The following is a 20043-nucleotide window of genomic DNA, read 5'->3' as shown; positions in this document are numbered from 1 at the left end:
TAAACCAATACTTGGATAAAGTTTCTGAAATAATTTCACTGTATTCTCCCTTGCAAAATAAATGTACTGTATCTGCCAGTATAACCAGTTCAGCGAGAAAATGCCACAAATTTACAGCCCTGACTGTAAAAAAACAGGAGATGGAACCACCTTACTTCTAATCTCAATGTATGCTGGAAGGACATAGTGCTGAACAAAGAATTGAAAGAGTTTACTGTATATCCTGCTGTAAAATATGTCACATCCTGGATGCCTTTAATAAGCATGTAAAGTTATATAGTGAATAAAGTACCCCCTCTTGTAAAATATAAGGATATTATAAGTTACCGAGGAGTTCCATGACCATATAAAAACACGAGGCCAAAGGCCGAGTGCTTTTATACAGGTCATGGAACTCCGAGGTAACTTCTAATATCCTCATATTTTGCAACTGGGGTACTTTATTTATTATAATACACAAGTATCAGTGAGTCATGTGACAGAAATGATATCAGAACTCACCGTTTATAACTGATGACATCAGAACTCACCGTTTATAAGGATATAATTTACAAGATATTCATGGCTTTTGTGTATTATATACACATTAAAGCAAAGGAGATGTGCTCCATGTGCCACTATGCCTTTTTCAGATTTATTGGACAACAAAATACACTTTCAAGATATTGAGACTTCAGTGCACAAACCACTTGTCACTTGTCCATTTGGTTTGTGCACTCTCAATATTTTGTAAGTGTATTTTGTTGTCCGTTAAATCTGAAAAAGACATTGTAGAGACTGTGGTGGGAGGATTGTGTGTGTGAAGTCACGTGGATAAAGACGCTGCTATGATATTGATCTGCTGCGGGATTGTTTATAGTTATATACTGTACAAATAACATTGCCAAGACCAACAGACCTTAGTTTAAAAAGCAGTTGTTTATGCAGCGATGTGTCGAACACTTTGGTAAAATACTAGTAGATCACATCTACTGCAACTCCACTGTCCAACCTTCTACGTACTTCATCATGAGAAGGAATTAAACTTGTTTGACATGATCCATTCTTCATAAAGCCATGATTGTTACTACTTATAATGGTATTCTCCAGAACTTAATCTTGAATATGATCCCATAACAATCTTGACTACCACAGATGTCTAATGTACAGGCCTAGGCTGAGATCATTATTCCTTTTTAAATACTGAGATTACATCATTTTTCCTCCAGTGCATAGGAATAATGCATGAAATGATGAAACTGTGGTCTGGCTAAAACTGAACTTGAAGTACTCAAGAGTGTATTCCACCAAGCCCTGGTGCCCTGTCCACATTAAATTAAACAAATAAAGTAAACATTTAAAGTACCATATCCTGTGTCAGTCACCGACTTGATTGAGGTGAGCCATCTGTACCACTATAGATCGGATCTTTAAACTCTGACTCTCTATGGCAGTGGTCCCCAACCTTTTTTACCTGTGAGCCACATTCAAATGTAAAAAGAGTTGGGGAACAACACAAACATGAAAAAGTCCCTTGGGGTGCCAAATAAGGGCTGTGATTGGCTATTTGGTAGCCCCTATGATGACAGGCAGCCAACAAGGGGCTCTACTTAGCACTATACTTAGTTTTTATGCAATTAAAACTTGCTTTCAAGCTTGAAATTCAAAAATAAGAATCTGCTTTGAGGACCCTGAGAGCAACATCCAAGGGGTTGGAGAGCAACATGTTGCTCGCGAGCTACTGGTTGGGGACCCCTGCTCTATGGTATACATTTTAAAAAGAAATGATTATGCACATTTGCTTTTTTAAATGAAAGCACAGTCCTAACTCACATCTTTTTACTATTTACATTTAGAAATGTGGGATTAGTCTGTAAAGCATTGTCATATTTACATAATTTAAATAAAATTGTGGCTGTCCCCTCTCTCCTGCCCTTTAAATTTTTTCTCTGGTAGTTTTGAGTTCTCTCCTATTAATATTTATAAAAGGAGAACTAAATCCTAAAAATTAATATGGCTAAAAATGCCACATTTTATATACTGAACTTATTGCACCAGCCTAAAGTTTCAGCTTGTCAATAGCAGCAATGATCCAGGACTTCAAATTTGTCACAGGGGGTCACCATCTTGGGCTCCATGCTCATTGGGCTCTGAGCAGCTGTTGTGAAGCTAAGCTTAGGGGTCGTCACTAATTATCCAGCAGAAAATGAGGTTTGTCTGTAATATAAGATGATGCTACAGGGCTGATTATTAAATTCTGATGCTAGTTGCACTGGTTTCTGTGCTGCCATGTAGTAATTATCTGTATTAATTACTAATTAGCCTTATATTGTGACATTTCTATTCTATGTGTACTGTATATTGTGAGTGGGTCCCTAAGCTCAGTTAGTGACAGCAGCACAGAGCATGTGCAGTGAATCAGCAGAAAAGAAGACGGGGAGCTACTGGGGCATCTTTGGAGGCACAGATCTACTGCTAATGAGGTTAAGGGTTGTCTTGGCCTGGTACTGAAGCCCAAAACATAGGGGGTTATTTACTAAGCTCTGAATACCCGAAATTCCCCCGAAAAAATTTTGATTTTTTTTTTATAAAATCGGACTTTTAAAAAAATCACAAATTTTTCGAAATTTATTAAACCCAGAGGGCTAAAAAGCCTGACTATAAAAACATGGCATCTCAAACCTGTCAAGGTTGCATTAAAGTCAATGGAAACAGTCCCATTGATTTTTGGTTGTGTTAGGGGTTTCGGGCAATTTTCCCTGAAATCTCAGAATTTTTTGGAGCTTTCACCCGAAAGCTCCGAAAAATTCTGAGATTTCGGGGAAAATTCACAAAAAAATCGTGAAAATATGAGCTTTCCCCGCAAAGCAAATTTTCAGGAAAATGTAATAATAAATAAGCTTTAAAAACCCAAGCGGGTTAGATCGGAGTTTGTAGCAGCCGATATTGAGATAAATTCAGACCTTGATAAATAACCCCCTTAAAGTGATACTGACACTAAAAATGAATTTTAGCATATGAATGTACACGGAATGTTACCTATAGGTCATGTTGATAATTTTTTGCTGAGAGGTTTGTTTTTGTATATAATTGTTAGTTGAAGTTCCTAAGCCTGACTCTCTGACACTCTGACTTTGCCAACCTGACTGTCCCATCTCAGCCTGTCAGTTACAGTTTCTAATGCTAACGGACTCCTGCTGCACAAATATGGCAGCCCCCTCATACAGGAACATGGTAGATCAGACAGGTAATGTAAAAGCATCATGCAAATACTTTATGGCAAAGTTAGAAGTAGCTTGCAAAGCCAATATTATAATAGATGTAAAAAAAAATTTAATTTCAGGTGTCAGTATCTCTTTAATGTACAACATTTCTAACTACTTATTTACTTAAGCTTTCATTCTCCTTTAACTTCCTTACTTCCAAGTTAAGCCAAATAAGGTGTTCATTAACATTCTTACATAAATAAAGAACAATAGTGATTTAATATCATTTAATATCATTACAAAATCATTTTAAGGGAGGAATAATATGCGTTTTGAAATATACTGAGTAATAATTTAATATCTTAATAATTTAATATCTTAAATCAGGAGATAATTTGCACATGACCCAACATCAGTTTATTGGCATTGTTAATCACTGCAAACAGTCCTTACAGTTAAGTGGTTCTGTTTAGAATAACCCAGTATTCTCAGTAGCATTCTGTTTCTCAAATTGTTGCTAGAGTGTTAAGAAAGAACTGATGAAATTTGATAAACCCTGCCTAACCTTGAAAGACATATCATATTCTCACGCTGCAAAATGAAAAGAGGAGGCAAAAGGTGGAGAATCTCAGTAATTAGGGATTAGTGAGTTGTGAACCGCTAGGGAGACGGATTAGTGAGTTGTTGATAGCTATTTATACGAAAACACAGAGGAGTCACTACATTATAATTAGTCTGCAAATAAATACTGTACATTGTGAGATGCAAGTGCCCCTGGAGCCATATGTCTGACATACTGTTATGGTTTTGGACATTTAGATCAATCTTGAAGTGTAACTTAAAACACTTGAAACCGTATTTTATATTACAATGTTTATTTTTTAATTATCTAAAGCACAAAGGGTAAATGTAATAAAAGTCATTTAAGGGGAAAAAACAGCCTAAACAAGAGCAAACAGTCTTCATTAGAACGTTATTTTTTTTATATTGTGAATTATAACACATTTTTTAAACACTTGTTTAAAGTTTTAGCACAAAAGGAATTGGGCCATAGAAATCAAATCAGAAGAACCTCATCTTAAACTCAGGTTTTCTGAAAATTGGTTGCTTTATTTTGATCAAATTGATTATAAACACAAATCCAAAATTTTGGAGCTGTTACAAATTTAAGTACTTTTGTTTATTGGGTACTTATTGGCACTTTTTATTTTGTTATTCCCCCATCATGGTTTGGTTTTTTTTGTTGATCTGGTTATTTAATAATACTTTATGGGTTTATTGGCTCATTATCTTTAGATATTATAATAACCTTGCTCATCTTTATGTAATTATTATATACTTTTGATTTGTAGTTGCATGACATGGGCATATATGTTATTTTATCGTGTTTAACATAATCTGTTAAATTGTCAATCTTTTATGCTTTGTAAAACCCAATAAAAATTATGAAAACTTAAAAATATTTATGGACATGAAAAAATAGTTGTAAAAAGGTCTATTTTATAGAAATATTTTATAGAAATGTGTGAGGGTTTTTTTTTGTGTTATTTGCAAATTTTAATTGCACCAAGCACATAAGACCTGTTTAAAAGTGGTGTTTTTTTGTGGCCCAAATAACTACTTTATTTAGAGGATGTTTGATTACGTGCATTGCACACATACATGCACTGGTGCAAATTAGAAAATTCAGAAAGGTACAGTAGGAAGGGCCACACTTAAGTCATTCTGTTGCAAAATTTTTTCAGATTATACATATTTTTTTCATTAGCAACTTTTAATACTTTCAGTAACTAATTGTATTAGATGCAAACTAATCTCTACTTTACTGTTGGATGAGTTACTAAATGCTTTGCAAAAGCTACATTACATTTACTCAAATTTAACCTCATTCTCAAGAAAAAATATTTACATTGGGCACATTTTTCTGTTATATTTTTTTTAAAAAAAATTCTAAAAACAGTTTGCGTGGTATTAAATAACAGAATAGAACAGGGAAACGAATGGCAGAGACATCCATCATATTGACCGTAGATAACATTGCACTTTCAGCTCCACAAAACATCTATCTTGGGAGAAAACACAGTTCTCTATTTTTTTAAAACCAAAACAGTTGTGTGAACAAAATTCATGCAAGTTTGTTCATCATAACTAACTTCCATTTAAGGATGAAATCCAAGTGTGATGGTTATGTTACAATATTCGCTGGAATCTTTATTATCTTTGTTGAAGTATTAGTGATCTGTAAATTCTGTTTTTTTTAATAAAGGCATAGATCAAGCTACGGAGTAGATTTAAAAAACCCTCAAATTCGACCCTCAAAGTAAAATCCTTTGATTTAATAGTAAATTGCCTAACAACAGTTACTTATGTGACATAACAATTGTGTTTAATATTCTCTGACATTGGTTATGTCATCATTTTAGAAATGTTGAAGTGCAGCTGGTGGATATCCTCATGTAATTAGACGTGTTAAGAGAAAAGCTTCAGTATTCTCACACTTTAAAATCTGAACTAAAAGATCCCAAATTAATTCTGTTAAACATGATTCTTCAAAATACTGGTGCTTCATAGGGCATTTATTTTGTTTGTGATATGGGTATAATGTAATAAAAAATGTACATACTATACTAACAATATTCAGCGTCCCACCTAAAAATACTTTCCTTGTAACCTTATTGCAATACTTCTAAGGGGCAAATTCATCAAGGGTCGAATATCGAGGGTTAATTAACCCTCGATATTCAACTGGGGAATGAAAATCCTTCGACTTCGAATATTGAAGTCGAAGGATTTTGCGTAAATAACGAACGAACGATTAAATCCTTTGATCCTTCGACCAAAAAAAGTTAGGAAACCCTATGGGGACCTTCCCCATAGGCTAACATTGGGTTCGGTAGCTTTTAGGTGGCGAACTAGGGGGTCGAAGTTTTTTCTTAAAGAGACAGTACTTTGACTTCGAATGGTCGAATAGTCGAACAATTTTTAGTTCGAATCCTTTGATACGAAGTCGTAGTCGAAGGTCGAAGTAGCCCATTCGATGGTCGAAGTAGCCAAAAAAAACACTTCGAAATTCGAAGTTTTTTTACTTCTATTCCTTCACTCGAAGTTAATGAATTTCGAAGTGTTTTTTTGGCTACTTCGACCATCGAATGGGCTACTTCGACCTTCGACTACGACTTTGACTTCAAATCGAAGGATTCAAACTAAAAATCGTTCGACTATTCGACCATTCGATAGTCGAAGTACTGTCTCTTTTAGAAAAAACTTTGACCCCCTAGTTCGCCACCTAAAAGCTACCGAACCCAATGTTAGCCTATGGGGAAGGTCCCCATAGGCTTGCCTAACTTTTTTTGGTCGAAGGATAATCCTTCGATCGTTGGATTAAAATCCTTCGAATCGTTCGATCGAACGATTCGAAGGATTTAATCGAACGATTATTCCTTTGATCGTTCGATCAAACTATTTGCGCAAAATACTTCGACTTCGATATTCGAAGTCGAAGGATTTTCATTCCCCAGTCGAATATCGAGGGTTAATTAACCCTCGATATTCAACCCTTGATGAATTTGCCCCTAAGTGTCTCTTAAAGTGACCATGCATCAGTTGAGTGAGCAAACACCATAGCTCCGGGATTCAAACTTTTATTTTTGATCAGTTGAGTGGTCAGCTTATTGGTATCTTATTTTTGGTTCTATATCCAACTATTAAATACAATTTTCTATGAATGCATAGATAACCACACCTTAGGGCCAACTCATCAATACAGTGTAAAAAAATACCAATGTGTAAAAAAATACTATTGAAAATGCTATGAAAGTGCTAATAAGAAAGAATTTCTTTCTTCCATATATTTTTCCCATTGACTTGAGGTTTTTTCCTGTTTTCTATAGATTCTCTGAAAAGCAGAGGGATACTTCTTTCCATCTGTGTTTTTCATCTGTGGAATCAGATCTTTGCAATAAAAATTCATGAAATTCGGGGCGAACCTCCAAGTTCAAACCCACGGCCAAATACTTTGATCCGAAAAATTAGTGAAAAATGCGTGCAGGCGGCCTTTTGTCTATCAGGTCCGGCAGCCTGTCACAAAAACTTAAAGCTACAGTAGCTCAGCCTTTAAGAGATCACGCGCCACGTTGGGTACCAAATGTAACACCTATTTGGGCCATAGGGGGTTAATTCACCAGCTAGTGCACTAGAGCATGGGTTACACGTGGCACTTCCCACAGGCTACTGTGCAATAACAAAAGACTTGGGCGCCAGGAGGTTCTTAATAAAATAGGAACAAGGTTTATTAAACTATGCATGAGGCAAGTGACATCAGGTTTTTACTCACGCAGGAGCTGAGGCAACAGCATATATGAGAGTGCAGTGTAGCAGGAAGCTGTCACACCTCTCCTGGCAGATCACTCTAACTAACAAAAAGGGTGGGGCCTTAAAGCTGCAGGGCAGATTAACCCGTAGGGACCCCTATACACTATAATACATATTTAAGTTTCTTCCACTGCTATTATATGATTTGCCAAAGACAGCAGTTCTGGATTTATACCTCAAAAATGCATTTATCATGGACCTTACTTTTCTTTATTTTTCTACTTTTAAGTGCCATGTAATGTTACTTTGTTGCCTGTGTAATAACACACATGTATATCACTAAAGGGAATGTGGCAGAGAGTTGTTTGCATATCAGGGTAATCATTAGATCACTTCACTAAATAATCATTAAATAAAGTCCATTTTAAGTAGAAAGAATGTTCTAGTTATCCATTCTAGAACAAGCTAGTCACCATACAGTACCTCCCTAACCACAACTGTAAAGATGCGCAGCTATATATTCCCATACATTAACTTAGCTATTGCACCTTTCCATCTGCAGACTTCTTTCCAAACTCAAGTCTCAATACCCAATATTTACTGTTGCATCTTGCAATGTGTTTGGATTTGGATAACAGAACTCCAAATGTCATTTATATACATTTGTTTGAGACATAAAACTTATTTTCAGAGATCTAAAATTCACATCTCTGGTATTTTTTTTACAGAATTTGCCTGTCCTAAGTTTTCATGCAATGAGCATCCAGTTGAGTATACATTACATGGTAAGTGTTATAGCCTAGATTCTCCACATATGTAGTTATATTTGGCCAGTAGTCCTTTATTTTATTTTGATGACCCTGACCCGGCATTGAAGACATTTGACAACAGATACAATAATTATAATCTAATAATTTTCATGGTTTAGATATGAGGCATCAAAAGATTATGCAGTGAAAGAAGTGAAATACTGTATTTATACAATTTGATTCGGAAAGAATAGAGACCCTGCTTGCTAAAACTGAAATCAGGACATTTATCAGTGTTTTGTCTCTATAACTTTTCGACATGCTTTCCTATGATTTTTTCATAGAAAACTTGTAAAAACAAATGGGTTAATTAGCTCCTGAAATTGTCCCTAGTATGTGTTTGTATAGCAGTGACCTGAGATTGTTAGCTCCTCTGGGGCAGGGAACACTATAATAATAATAAAAATCAATTAAACATACATTTTTATTTATTTTCTACTGATCTTTAGCAAAATTGCAGTCCTACATGCAATGCTGCACAGATTAATAGACAAGGAAATGTACACATAGCTTTATGTAATATATTCACAGGACATTTAGAGAAGCAATTATGTTCATTTTCATTGAGAGAATCTCAATGTTTGTAGTTTACATTGTATTGTATTCACAATTCTCTATATCCACATGATATCGTTCTAAACATACTGATATGTTTAGATTAGTCATTTTTAACTCTTATCTATAAACAGATGTTAATGGTATTGGATCTGTTATCTATAATCAGTTGGTTGGCGTTGCGTAGGCACGTTCATCATGAGATACCACCCAGCGCATATGTGAATAAGAAAAAACCCAAAACCTCATTAGCCATTAGTCACTCTTCATGTGCTACAATGATTGCAACCCACAAAACACATAAACACAAAACCAATATGACAATAATAAAACATAGTTGAAACACTCTGATAAAAACATATAATCATTGTAAACAAAGACACAGAATAGTTACTAGAAAAGCATATCAATTAATTTAAAGCTGCAAGGGCATATAAAAGGCAGAATTATATTTGCTTCTCTTTGATGAAGAATTTCTTTCACTGTTGTAGCATATGTTTTTCTCAAGCATTTTTTTTCAGTTACTAACCAAGGGTTACACATAAGGGTTGCAGAAAATGAGACTATATCAACTAGCTTTATAAGATGAAATTCTGCAAGTCATGTGCATGCCTTTATCCTGAAGGTTAAATAATTCCCTTTCATTTATTTTCCCTGTGCAGGGTCAGGGTCCTCAAAAAAAGGACTTGGTGATGGTTTTAATGCCCAAAAAAAATTAAATTTACCATGTAAAAAAATTATAGGGAAACTCATTGCATGATAACTTGAAACTAGTGATGGGCGAATTTGCGCCGTTTCGCTTCGCTGAAAAATTAGCGAAACGACGCTGGCGTCTCGTTTTTGACGCCGGCGTCCGTTTTTGACGCCGGCGCCCATTTTTTTGACGCCGGCGTCCGTTTTTTTCTAAAAAAAAAAAAAAATTCGCAGCGAAATTCGCCACGAATTCGCGCCTGGCGAATAAATTCGCCCATCACTACTTGAAACAAAACCAAAAATGTTGTATTGCTGTATTATTAATGTATGGCAAGATGCACTTTGTTCTGTAAGTTATACAGATATTAGAAGTCACTGTGAAAATCCATAATGGCTTTATGCTATTTCACTACTCATTGGTCGAAAGAAGTTTTCTATTTTTTAATATGTTAAAAAAAAATATGCATTACCTCCTGATACTCTTGAATAAATACAACATTACTTGTTTACTAAACATTGTAGTTGTAATAAACTTGACCAAAACATGTTTTTCTGCATCTGATTTGTGCTTACAGATATTAATTAGAAATCTCGTGCTCAGACACAAATATTTGGTGTAAGGGGAGGCACATGGTTGAGGATGTTTTTGTTTCTTAAAAGTTTATGCTGGTTCACTTATGGATGCAAGGCATATTGGGAGTCCTGTTTCTTTACAAAATACAGTGCTGTGATATGTGCATTGAGTAGTATTACTTGCAGGGAATACAGGTAAATGCAAGCAATACCTCAGTTTCAATAAGCCACTTGGCTTGAAGATAATTCTTGCCGCTACAATTTTACCAAATGCTATGAGACTTTATAACAGTATATTCATTGCTTGCATTGTTAATGCTTTATTCCAATCTTATTAAATCCACTGGATCCTAAATGCAAAATTAAAAAAAACAACAGTATTGTCATACACTATGTAAATCATATTATAATATAATAAAAAAAAGTAAAACAGAGAAGTGTGGAACATACAGGTAGCTCATAGTCAGTATACAAAATACTGTATATAATAATGATTATTTATTTATGTATAGTATAAATTCCCATGGAGAAGCTCTGTTAAAATTCTGGTGCCCATGCTTGTGCCACCCTTGAGGCGTTTTCAAGTAGTTTGCGTGCATTTGCTCCAGTAATTTGCACCCCATAGAGGTGAATTGTATATGTGCCATAGTGTGGGTTCAGTTTTAGGTTAAATTTTAGTATGTTATAGAATGGGTAATTCTAAGCAATTTTTCATTTGATCTTACTGACCCCATCTAAAAACAAATGCTCTGCAAGGCTACACATGCATTGTTATTGCTACCTTTTATTGCTCATCTTACTACTCAGGCCCTCTACTATTCATATTCCAGTCTCTTGTTCAAATCAATCAATGCATGTTGCTAGGGTAATTTGGACCCTAGCAACTAGATTGCTGAAATTCAAACTGGAGAGCAACAAATTATAAAAATTGAAAACCAATTGCAATTTTTCTCTTACATCAGGGATCCTCTACCTTTTTTACCTGTGAGCCACAATCAAATTCAAAGAGTTGAGGATCAACAAAAACATGGAAAAATGTCCTCGGGGGATAAAAAATAAGTGCTGTGATTGGCTATTTGGTAGCCCCTATGTGGACTGGCAGCCTCAAGGAGACTCTGTTTGTCAGTACACCTGTTTTTTATACAATCAAGACTTGCCTTCAAGCCTAGAATTCAATAATAAGCACCTGCTTTGAGGCCACTGAGAGCAACATCCAAGGGGTTTGTGAGCAACATGTTGCTCGCGAGTCACTGGTTGGGGGTAACTGCTCTACATTATACTAAAAGTTAATTTAAAGGAGAACAACCCCTTTAAGGTGCAATATGTAAAATAAGGAACACAAGTTCTTATTATACTTAAAAGATGTACACGAGTAACTAAGTGGATTCTAATAATATGCAGATTGTATAACCTAACTAAATATAATGCCTTTTAGCTATGCAAATTACTCGCAAAGGGAAGAGCAAGAAAGGCTGGATTTAGGATTTGGTGAGTAAGAAAAACATTGCCTTATTGTATGAACTGTTTTTATGAAGCTGAGTGGTTTTTAACCATTGGATTGTCTGCATAGGAACTGGGTAATTCTCCTGAATGGTGAACACAAAATTGTAGGCTTATAAAATAGAAACCTACACCTGCTGATTTCAATTGTTATAGCTATTTCAGGAAAGGATCAGACATAGGACTGAATTAACATATTTTCAGGTTGAGTGCTTTGAGGGTTACTGTATTGATATACGTCACTTATTAAAACAGCAGTGTGTCTGACATCAACATTATTATTTTTCTGATATTATTTTTCTGATTCACTCTGATCCTTTAAGTCTATCATGTTGTTGTGCTCTGACAATGTAAGACTTTTATTTGCCAATAATGTAAAGCCTCTGTTATTGAAAGTTTTTGAGACCAAAAACAGAAATGACTTAGTTGTTGATTGACTTGATTGACAACAGAACAGAGCAAGGATGAGAGTGTGGGGAAATAAGCATCTGGATGATAGAATGAATGAACTGCATAAAGCAAGGTTGGTTGAAGTGACAGTTGGATCCAATGGAAAAAAATGAGTTGAGTCACATTCACAAATGTACACATTAAGTTTTATATGAAGAGGAAAACAAATATCTCATCCACAATTGATGTTTTGACTCTGACCTGTTTATTATAATAAAACGTCTTTGTACTTATATTTGTGGATTTTTTTAGATCAATTTCTTATTAATGCGTATTGTTGATCGGGGGATTGCAGTACAAGTAGCTACTGACATGTATATATAAAAGGTAAAAATATCCTAAGGATCCCCAGACTCATGTACCAAATTCTAATTTTGTCTGAGTTTAGGGTAATTGAGACAAATAATTTGTGCAACTCTGCATTATCTCATCCACAATAGCATGCAACCAGGTCTTGATATTGATTCATGTGCATTGTTGATTGAGAGTTGCAGTAAAAGTAGCTTCTGACATGTACATATAAAAGGTAAAAAAAACCCTACAGATCCCCAGACTCATGTACTCATGCTAAGTTCATGCCACAACCACATTTAATATCAGTTCAAACGATGTTACTACTTTTAACACTTTAATTATTTGGGAGACTGGCATACATTTGATAAGGAAGGTAAGCCCTTTAAAATCCACTTCCCCCAATTGATTTCTTTCTCCCCTAGAAAATGAAAGAGAGTGAAATAAAGAAGAGGTTTCTCCTAAACTTGTATAACAGAGGTGACATGCTCATACCTACCTTTTAATATGGAGATCCAGAGTAAGTTGTTGGGTGAACCATGTCTTTAGCCTAAAGTCAAATTGAGTTATGAACTTTGAACCTATAAAGCAAAGCAAGTACTAAATAAAATAATAACAAAGGTCACAAGACTGTGACCACAAAATATTAAAACCCAAACAAAGGAAATTAAGGTTAATGAACATATTACGGCAATCAGCACATCTATAAATCTAGTAAACCAGCTGTATCACATAAGCCATTGCACTGTGTAAAGGATTATGTTTGCTAGGGTCTAATTGAAATATATTAAATCAATAAATAAAATGCACTCTACTCTTTCGCGTTATGCAGTACTGCTTGACACAGGTGCTTAGATATATTTATAAGAACCATGACATCAAGGCCAAAAGGAGCTGACCCCAGGATCCGAATCATTCCGTAACATCAGCTATGCGCTCATGCTGTGAACTGAAAATCAGAGCAAAGAGCTCAATCAAAATGGTTCTGTACATAGGTCATTAAGATATGTCACTGTTTGTGAGAAACATTGAGTAATGGGGTTTTGTGATGTGAATGTTGGTCTATGCATACCCGTGACTTTCTGTAAAAGACTTTAGTTAAGGGATGTGCATTAGCATGCCTTTGGTACATTCCAATAGATTTCACTAACCACTGGTGTGCTGCATCTATGGATCACAGCTGTGCAACTAATGAATGTAGTGTGAGAACATACATAACTTCAGTAGAAAGCGCTTTATATGATTTTTCAACAATATAAATTGTTTTTGAAAACAGGTGCCAAGTATTTCTTCTTCATTTCTTCATCATGTTCACTTTATTCCTTCACATTCCTTAAAGGGGGTTATGCCATTATTTCATGAGAAATTATACATTGTTAACCTACAATTGTTGGCATAACCTTCATTTGAAATTTCAGACACCAATGTTTCACCTGTAGCACAAATCAGAAAAAATGCATTTCAGTTTCTGCCTTTAGGACTAATTGGTTGACCGCCATGACATGGAAACCAAGCAAACAGCAACTTTTGTATCAAGCTTTAATGTAGAGTTTTTTTGAGAATACAATACTATTCCTTCTACAGGTCAGAGTAAATTGAAGCATTTTGTTTATGCAGATAGACCTTTTAAATGAATGGTATACCATATATTCCATTTACCACTAGGGATGTAGCGAACTGTTCGCCCGCGAACTAGTTTGCGCGAACTTCGACCTTCGACCGTTCGCGTCCGCCGAATGTTCACGAACGTTTGGGAACGTTCGCAGTTTGAGTTCGCGTTCGATCGTTCGACCATTCGACCATTCGACCATTCGAATTCCTTCGAACGATTTCCATTCGTTCGAACGATTGTAAGCATTCGATCCAATGAAAAGCATTCGATCGAATGGCTTCGATCGTTCGATTCGAATGAAAATCCTTCGATCGAACGATTAAAATCCTTCGATCGGTCGATCGAATGATTTTAGCGGGTGTTCGAAGTTCGCGAACTGTTCGCGAACGTTCGCATTTTTTGCCGGTATTCGCGAACACCAAATCGGCAGTTCGCTACATCCCTATTTACCACCATGATGTCATTCATAAATAAAAATAGAATAATAATAAATATTATATGTATTATATAGGATAATGTTTCAAAAGTTTGTATAATGTTATATATAGATAATGTTTCAAAATGTAATGCAAAACATTAGAGATGGGCGAATTTGCACCGTTTCGCTTCGCCGAAAAATTTGCGAAAAAAAAATCGCTAAACGGCGAAAAATTTGCAAAACGGCGCTCGGAAAAATGTTTTTTTGACGCCGGCGAATTTTTGCCGCGAATTTTCACGGGCATTTCGCGAATGTATTCGCTGGCGGCGAATCGCGCAAATTCGCCGCAAATTTGCGCCTGCCGAATAAATTCGCCCATCACTACAAAACATATGATATTATATAGTAATTCTCTGAACACACATATTTCTGTTAAAAGCAATTAACTCTTATTTTATCTTAATTTTTTGGTTATTAACATACATCAGACATCAATTTAAGTAATATCATACAGTATATTCAAAGATGTATTAGCCTGATATGAAAATACTGTGTGACACACTTTATTCTCACTGTCTCAGGCCTGGAAAACTTTCTTGACATGCTCTGACAGTCTTGGAGTGTCTACCCTCCAAGGACCATTTTTTAGAAATCTGAGATGATTAATCCAATGGCTTTGAAGTGAAATATTTTGAATCTTCTTACATAAACTTCTCGTTATTTCTCTCTCCTGCCTCAACAGATGCTTATTTAAAAAAAAGTTTGATTTTGATGTACATAACTGCCATATATTGTTTACTTTATGGGTTATATTTATCAAATAGTAAAGTTAGAGATGGCCACAATCCGCTAGAGTGAAAATCCTCCACTCTCCATTCATTTCTATGGGATTTACGTTCACCTGTTGATAAATACTCTTTTTAAAAATCCCATATTAATGAATGGAGAGTGGCGGAATTTCTCTCTAGTAGATTGTGGTGATCTCTAACTTTACTCTTTGATAAATATGTCCCTGTGTTTGGTAAATGAATAGCTGGGCATCATTTTAAGTTGTAATTATTGGTGCATTCTTTGATATTCTAGTTTCTCTGGACATCTGTATATGTTAAACGTCTTATTTGTCCTGTGTTTTGCAGATCAAATGAGGGATATGGAGTGGCGGTGAGCATTGTCCTAATTTCATTTATCTCAGCAGTGATTTTGATGACCATTTTGGGGAACCTGTTAGTGATGGTGGCGGTATGTCGTGATAGACAGCTAAGGTCAGTATTAGTGTAAAGGTTATGGGCATTGGTTATGTTTAAAATAGTTCATGCACAAAGGGAACATTTGCAATTGGCCAGTAACCCATGCCAAGCAATTAGCTTTGTTTATAAACTCATAACACTTTTGTTATGGATACTGTTTATAATTATAATCAAGCAAAGCAAGAGTAGTGTAAAGGTCAGAATTGTTTACTAAATACAGCTGTTATTATGGCAGCTCTTGTAATTTAATCCACCCAACCTCATCCACCATGGATTAAAGAAGGAAAACAAAGGGTCAAATACATTTAACTAGATAAACAATCAAAAAAGTTAAACTGAATATGTCCAAAACAAGGACATACAGTAGATACAATAACAATGAGCTACACTATATTCATACGAAAGACATGTTGCGTCTCTTCTAGTTAGCATTCAATTAAACACAAGATCATTGGCAAATACATTTAGCAAGTACTGTACAATAGTGAGATTTTACTGTGCAATTCAAACTATTAAGGCCGAACCACACTCTTTCAGTTCTTGTTCTGTAGAAGCTGCAGAGAAGCTTTTTTTTCTTTTCCTCAAACTACAGAAGCTTGCCAGCTAATTAGAGTTTATAGCTTCCCTGTCATATTCCCCCTGTTTCATTATATTAAAGACTTGACCCTGTCTCCAATTTGAAAAAAATAAATCACAAGCATTAGCCTTTAGCCTTTTTGTTCTGCTGAGTCTTTAAAACTTGGCACATCTCAGAATTTATGTATTATACAATACAAAAGAGAACATCACCTACTCTAAATAGTTGTGAGGACTGTAGTGCATTTATAATATATTTAGTGTTCTCTAACTTTTCTAACTTAGTAGTTTGAGTCATAGGAATGTTATAACAATTATGTCCAACAGGCAGCACCTAATGACATCTTTTATATTTTTTATCAGCCATGACTATGTCCAGAAAAGTTCTTACACAACATTGCAGGCCATGGTATTAATACATTTTAAGTTTCTTTCTCTCTCTCTCTCTCTCTCTCTCTCTCTCTCTCTCTCTCTCTCTCTCTCTCTCTCTCTCTCTCTCTGTCTCTCTCTCTCTCTCTCTCTCTCTCTCTCTCTCTCTCATTTACATCAGACCTGTTTATATGTTTGAGAATGTGCTTAATGTTCTTATAAATGCCAACATTTTTATCTACATGTAAATCACTTTACTTAAATACAACAGGTAGGATTTTGGTGTTAAATGTAATACTGATTTAAGATTTTTCTTTCATATAGGAAAATCAAGACTAATTATTTTATCGTATCACTAGCGTTTGCTGATCTGCTTGTATCAGTTCTGGTAATGCCTTTTGGAGCCATAGAACTAGTACAGGAAAAGTGGATATATGGGGAAATGTTTTGCTTGGTGCGAACATCACTCGACGTTCTCCTGACAACAGCATCCATCCTTCATCTTTGTTGCATATCACTGGACAGGTATGAGCTCTTACTAATACCTCCTCATTTTAGTAATGTCACAAATTGAATTCAATGCAAGTATGTTTGGCTCATGATAGTTACATACAGTATTGTTAATATTTAAAACAGAAATGTCTTTTATGTTCAACCATTTTTAAAATTCTGCCAAACCTCTGATCTAGGGGCAGATTTACCTAGGGTCGAATATCGAGAGTTAATTTGCTAACAGTCGAATTTCACATTTTTACATGAATCTCTAAAAAATTTTTCTTTTAATATTTCTAAAAAAAAACTCGAAGAATTCAAGATTTTATTAAGTGAAAAAAATCTTGGCCAAAACTTTGACAAGTAAAAGTTGTCTAGGTGCTATAGAGGTCAATGGCAGCTGGGCTGATCTAACTGGACCACTTTACATCAATTAGGACTTTTAGAGGTTTCCAAAGAAATTTTTTTGTGCATCGTTAAGTGCTTTTTTCCGATTGTAGTTTTATCATTCGGATTTTATTAAAGGAAAACTATACCCCCCAAACAATGTAGGTCTCTATAAAAAGATATTGCATAAAACAGCTCATTTGTAAAACCCTGCTTCATGTAAATAAACCATTTTCATAATAATATACTTTTCTAGTAGTATGTGCCATTGGGTAATCATAAATAGAAAATTGCCATTTTAAAAAATAAGGGCCGCCCCCTGGGATCGTAGGATTCACTGTACTCACAAACATACCAACAAACCGTACATGTTAGGTCACATGAGCCAATTAACAGACAGAGTTGTGTCTTTTGCTTCCACACTTCTTCCTGTTACAGTTAGAGTTGTAGTATTTTTGGTCAGGTGATCTCTGAGGCAGCACACAGACCATCACGAAATGGTGGCTCAAGGCAAGAGATGTAAAAGGGCAAGATTTACTTAAATATATATTCCAGTTTGGTGAGATTCTTTAATATGCCACTTAATATGATACGAACTATCTGTTGCTTAAGTGTTCATTTTGGGGGTATAGTTTTCCTTTAATAAGTCTCATGCCATTCGTAGTTTAAGAGTTTGTGAGTTTAGTTGTTTTTTTTCAAAAACCTCTAAAAGCATTAAAAATCCAACCTTTAATAAATAAGCCGCCGGTAAAGTTTTGCGAATTTTTGCCATTTCTCAAATTCTGCGGTAAATTCGCAAATTTTTCGGCGAAGTGAAACACCCCAAATTCGCCCATCACTAAATACAAATCTAGTTTTTTAAAACCTTAAATGAAATGTATTATTTGTGTAACCCTTACAGTGCAGGTGCAATATAAAATACTATTTATTGGCAGGATGTTGTTCTCTCTGAAAAGCATGCTTACTGTAGCTATTGAGCAATTATTTAGGCCCCCTGCTGTCTGTAGATAATAGAATTAACAACTAGAATTATGTCTTCATTCATATAACGTTCGGCTAAAATGTAATTTCTTTGGAAGCCCGTTATCACAGGCCCTCTGTTATTTAAATAACGTATGACTTCATTTATACTGTATATAGCTATCCTGAAATGGGATTTATCGGGAAGTACAATGCATGGCATCCTCTGTTAATAGCAATAATTTATTGTCTAATATTTGTTTAAAAAAGAAGAGCCAGTTTTGTGGTTTTTCTATGTTAATCTTTTTTTCTATGCAATAATTTATATTTAAATTATATGGCTGTTATACAATGACCCTGATTTGCCTGTTTAAAATCGTGATCCCTAACACCAAGATGTGGGACTGACCGTCGTACAGACACAATCTGGAGATCAGTTAGGGAAAGATTTTACTTTACCTAAATTATCCTATATAATAAGCCTCAAGTGTCTCTGCGTCTAGTCCCTGTGTTCGTGGAATTGCGCCACTGCGCATGTGCCCCACGGACCGTTAGCTGCTGGAATTACCTGTCCGAAGAGAGGATCTGCCGCCTGCCAGCTGAAGAGGATCCACCGTCGCCTGAAGAAGATCCACCGCCGCCTGAAGAGGATCCACCGCCGGCGTCTGAAGAGAGGATCCACCGCCGGCGTCTGAAAAAAAGGATCCACTGCCGGCATCTGAAGAGAGGATCCACTGCCGGTGTCTGAAGAGAGGATCCACCGCCGGCGTCTGAAGAGAGGATCCACCGCTGTCTGAAGAGAAGATCCACCAATGCCGTCTAAAGAGAGGATCCACCGCCGTCTGAAGAGAGGATCCACCGCCGCCAAAGGAGAAGAAGAAGCCACCGCCGAGGAAGAAGACGTCACTAAGGAGAAACTGCGTGAAAGGGCCCCCGGCGAACTTGACAGGTAAGTTCCACTGGCCACCAATGTTAACCCCCCCTGGCCACCAATGTTAACCCCCCGGCCACCAATGTTAACCCCCCTGGCACCAATGTTAACACCCCCCTGGCCACCAATGTTAACCCCCCTGGCCACCAATGTTAACCCCCCCTGGCCACCAATGCCCCCTGGCCACCAATGTTAACCCCCCCTGGCCACTAATGCCCCCTGGCCACCAATGTTAACCCCCCTGGCCACCAATGTGAACACCCCCCTGGCCACTAATGTTAACCGCCCCTGGCCACCAATGTTAACCCCCCCTGGCCACCAATGCCCCCTGGCCACCAATGTTAACCCCCCCTGGCCACCAATGTTAACCCCCCTGGCCACCAATGTTAACACCCCCTGACCACCAATGTTAACCCCCCTGGCCACCAATGTTAACCTCCCTGGCCACCAATGTTAACACCCCCCCTGGCCACCAATGTTAACCCCACCTGGCCACCAATGTTAACCCCCCTGGCCACCAATGTTAACCCCCCTGGCCACCAATGTTGACACCCCCCTGGCCACCAATGTTGACACCCCCCTGGCCACCAATGTTAACCCCCCTGGCCACAAATTTTAACCCCCCCTGGCCACCAGTGTTAACCCCCCCTGGCCACCAATGTTAACACCCCCCTGGCCACCAAT

At 36.5% G+C, this 20043-nt stretch overlaps 1 protein-coding gene across 2 annotated transcripts in view; it reads left to right on the top strand.

The window, feature by feature from the left end:
• Nucleotides 1-20043, top strand: part of LOC108712397 (5-hydroxytryptamine receptor 4) — a 230427-nt gene that overhangs the window by 130754 nt on the left and 79630 nt on the right. For both annotated transcript variants that reach the window (XM_041588703.1, XM_041588704.1), the window contains exons 3-4: nucleotides 15534-15659; nucleotides 16914-17114. In XM_041588703.1, the coding sequence (XP_041444637.1) occupies nucleotides 15534-15659; nucleotides 16914-17114 (327 nt within the window). The remainder of the gene's footprint in view (nucleotides 1-15533; nucleotides 15660-16913; nucleotides 17115-20043) is intronic.

The sequence above is a fragment of the Xenopus laevis genome, chromosome 3S, assembly GCF_017654675.1.
Source record: "Xenopus laevis strain J_2021 chromosome 3S, Xenopus_laevis_v10.1, whole genome shotgun sequence".
NCBI lineage: Eukaryota > Metazoa > Chordata > Amphibia > Anura > Pipidae > Xenopus > Xenopus laevis.
This window is presented reverse-complemented; position numbering and strand designations above follow the sequence as displayed.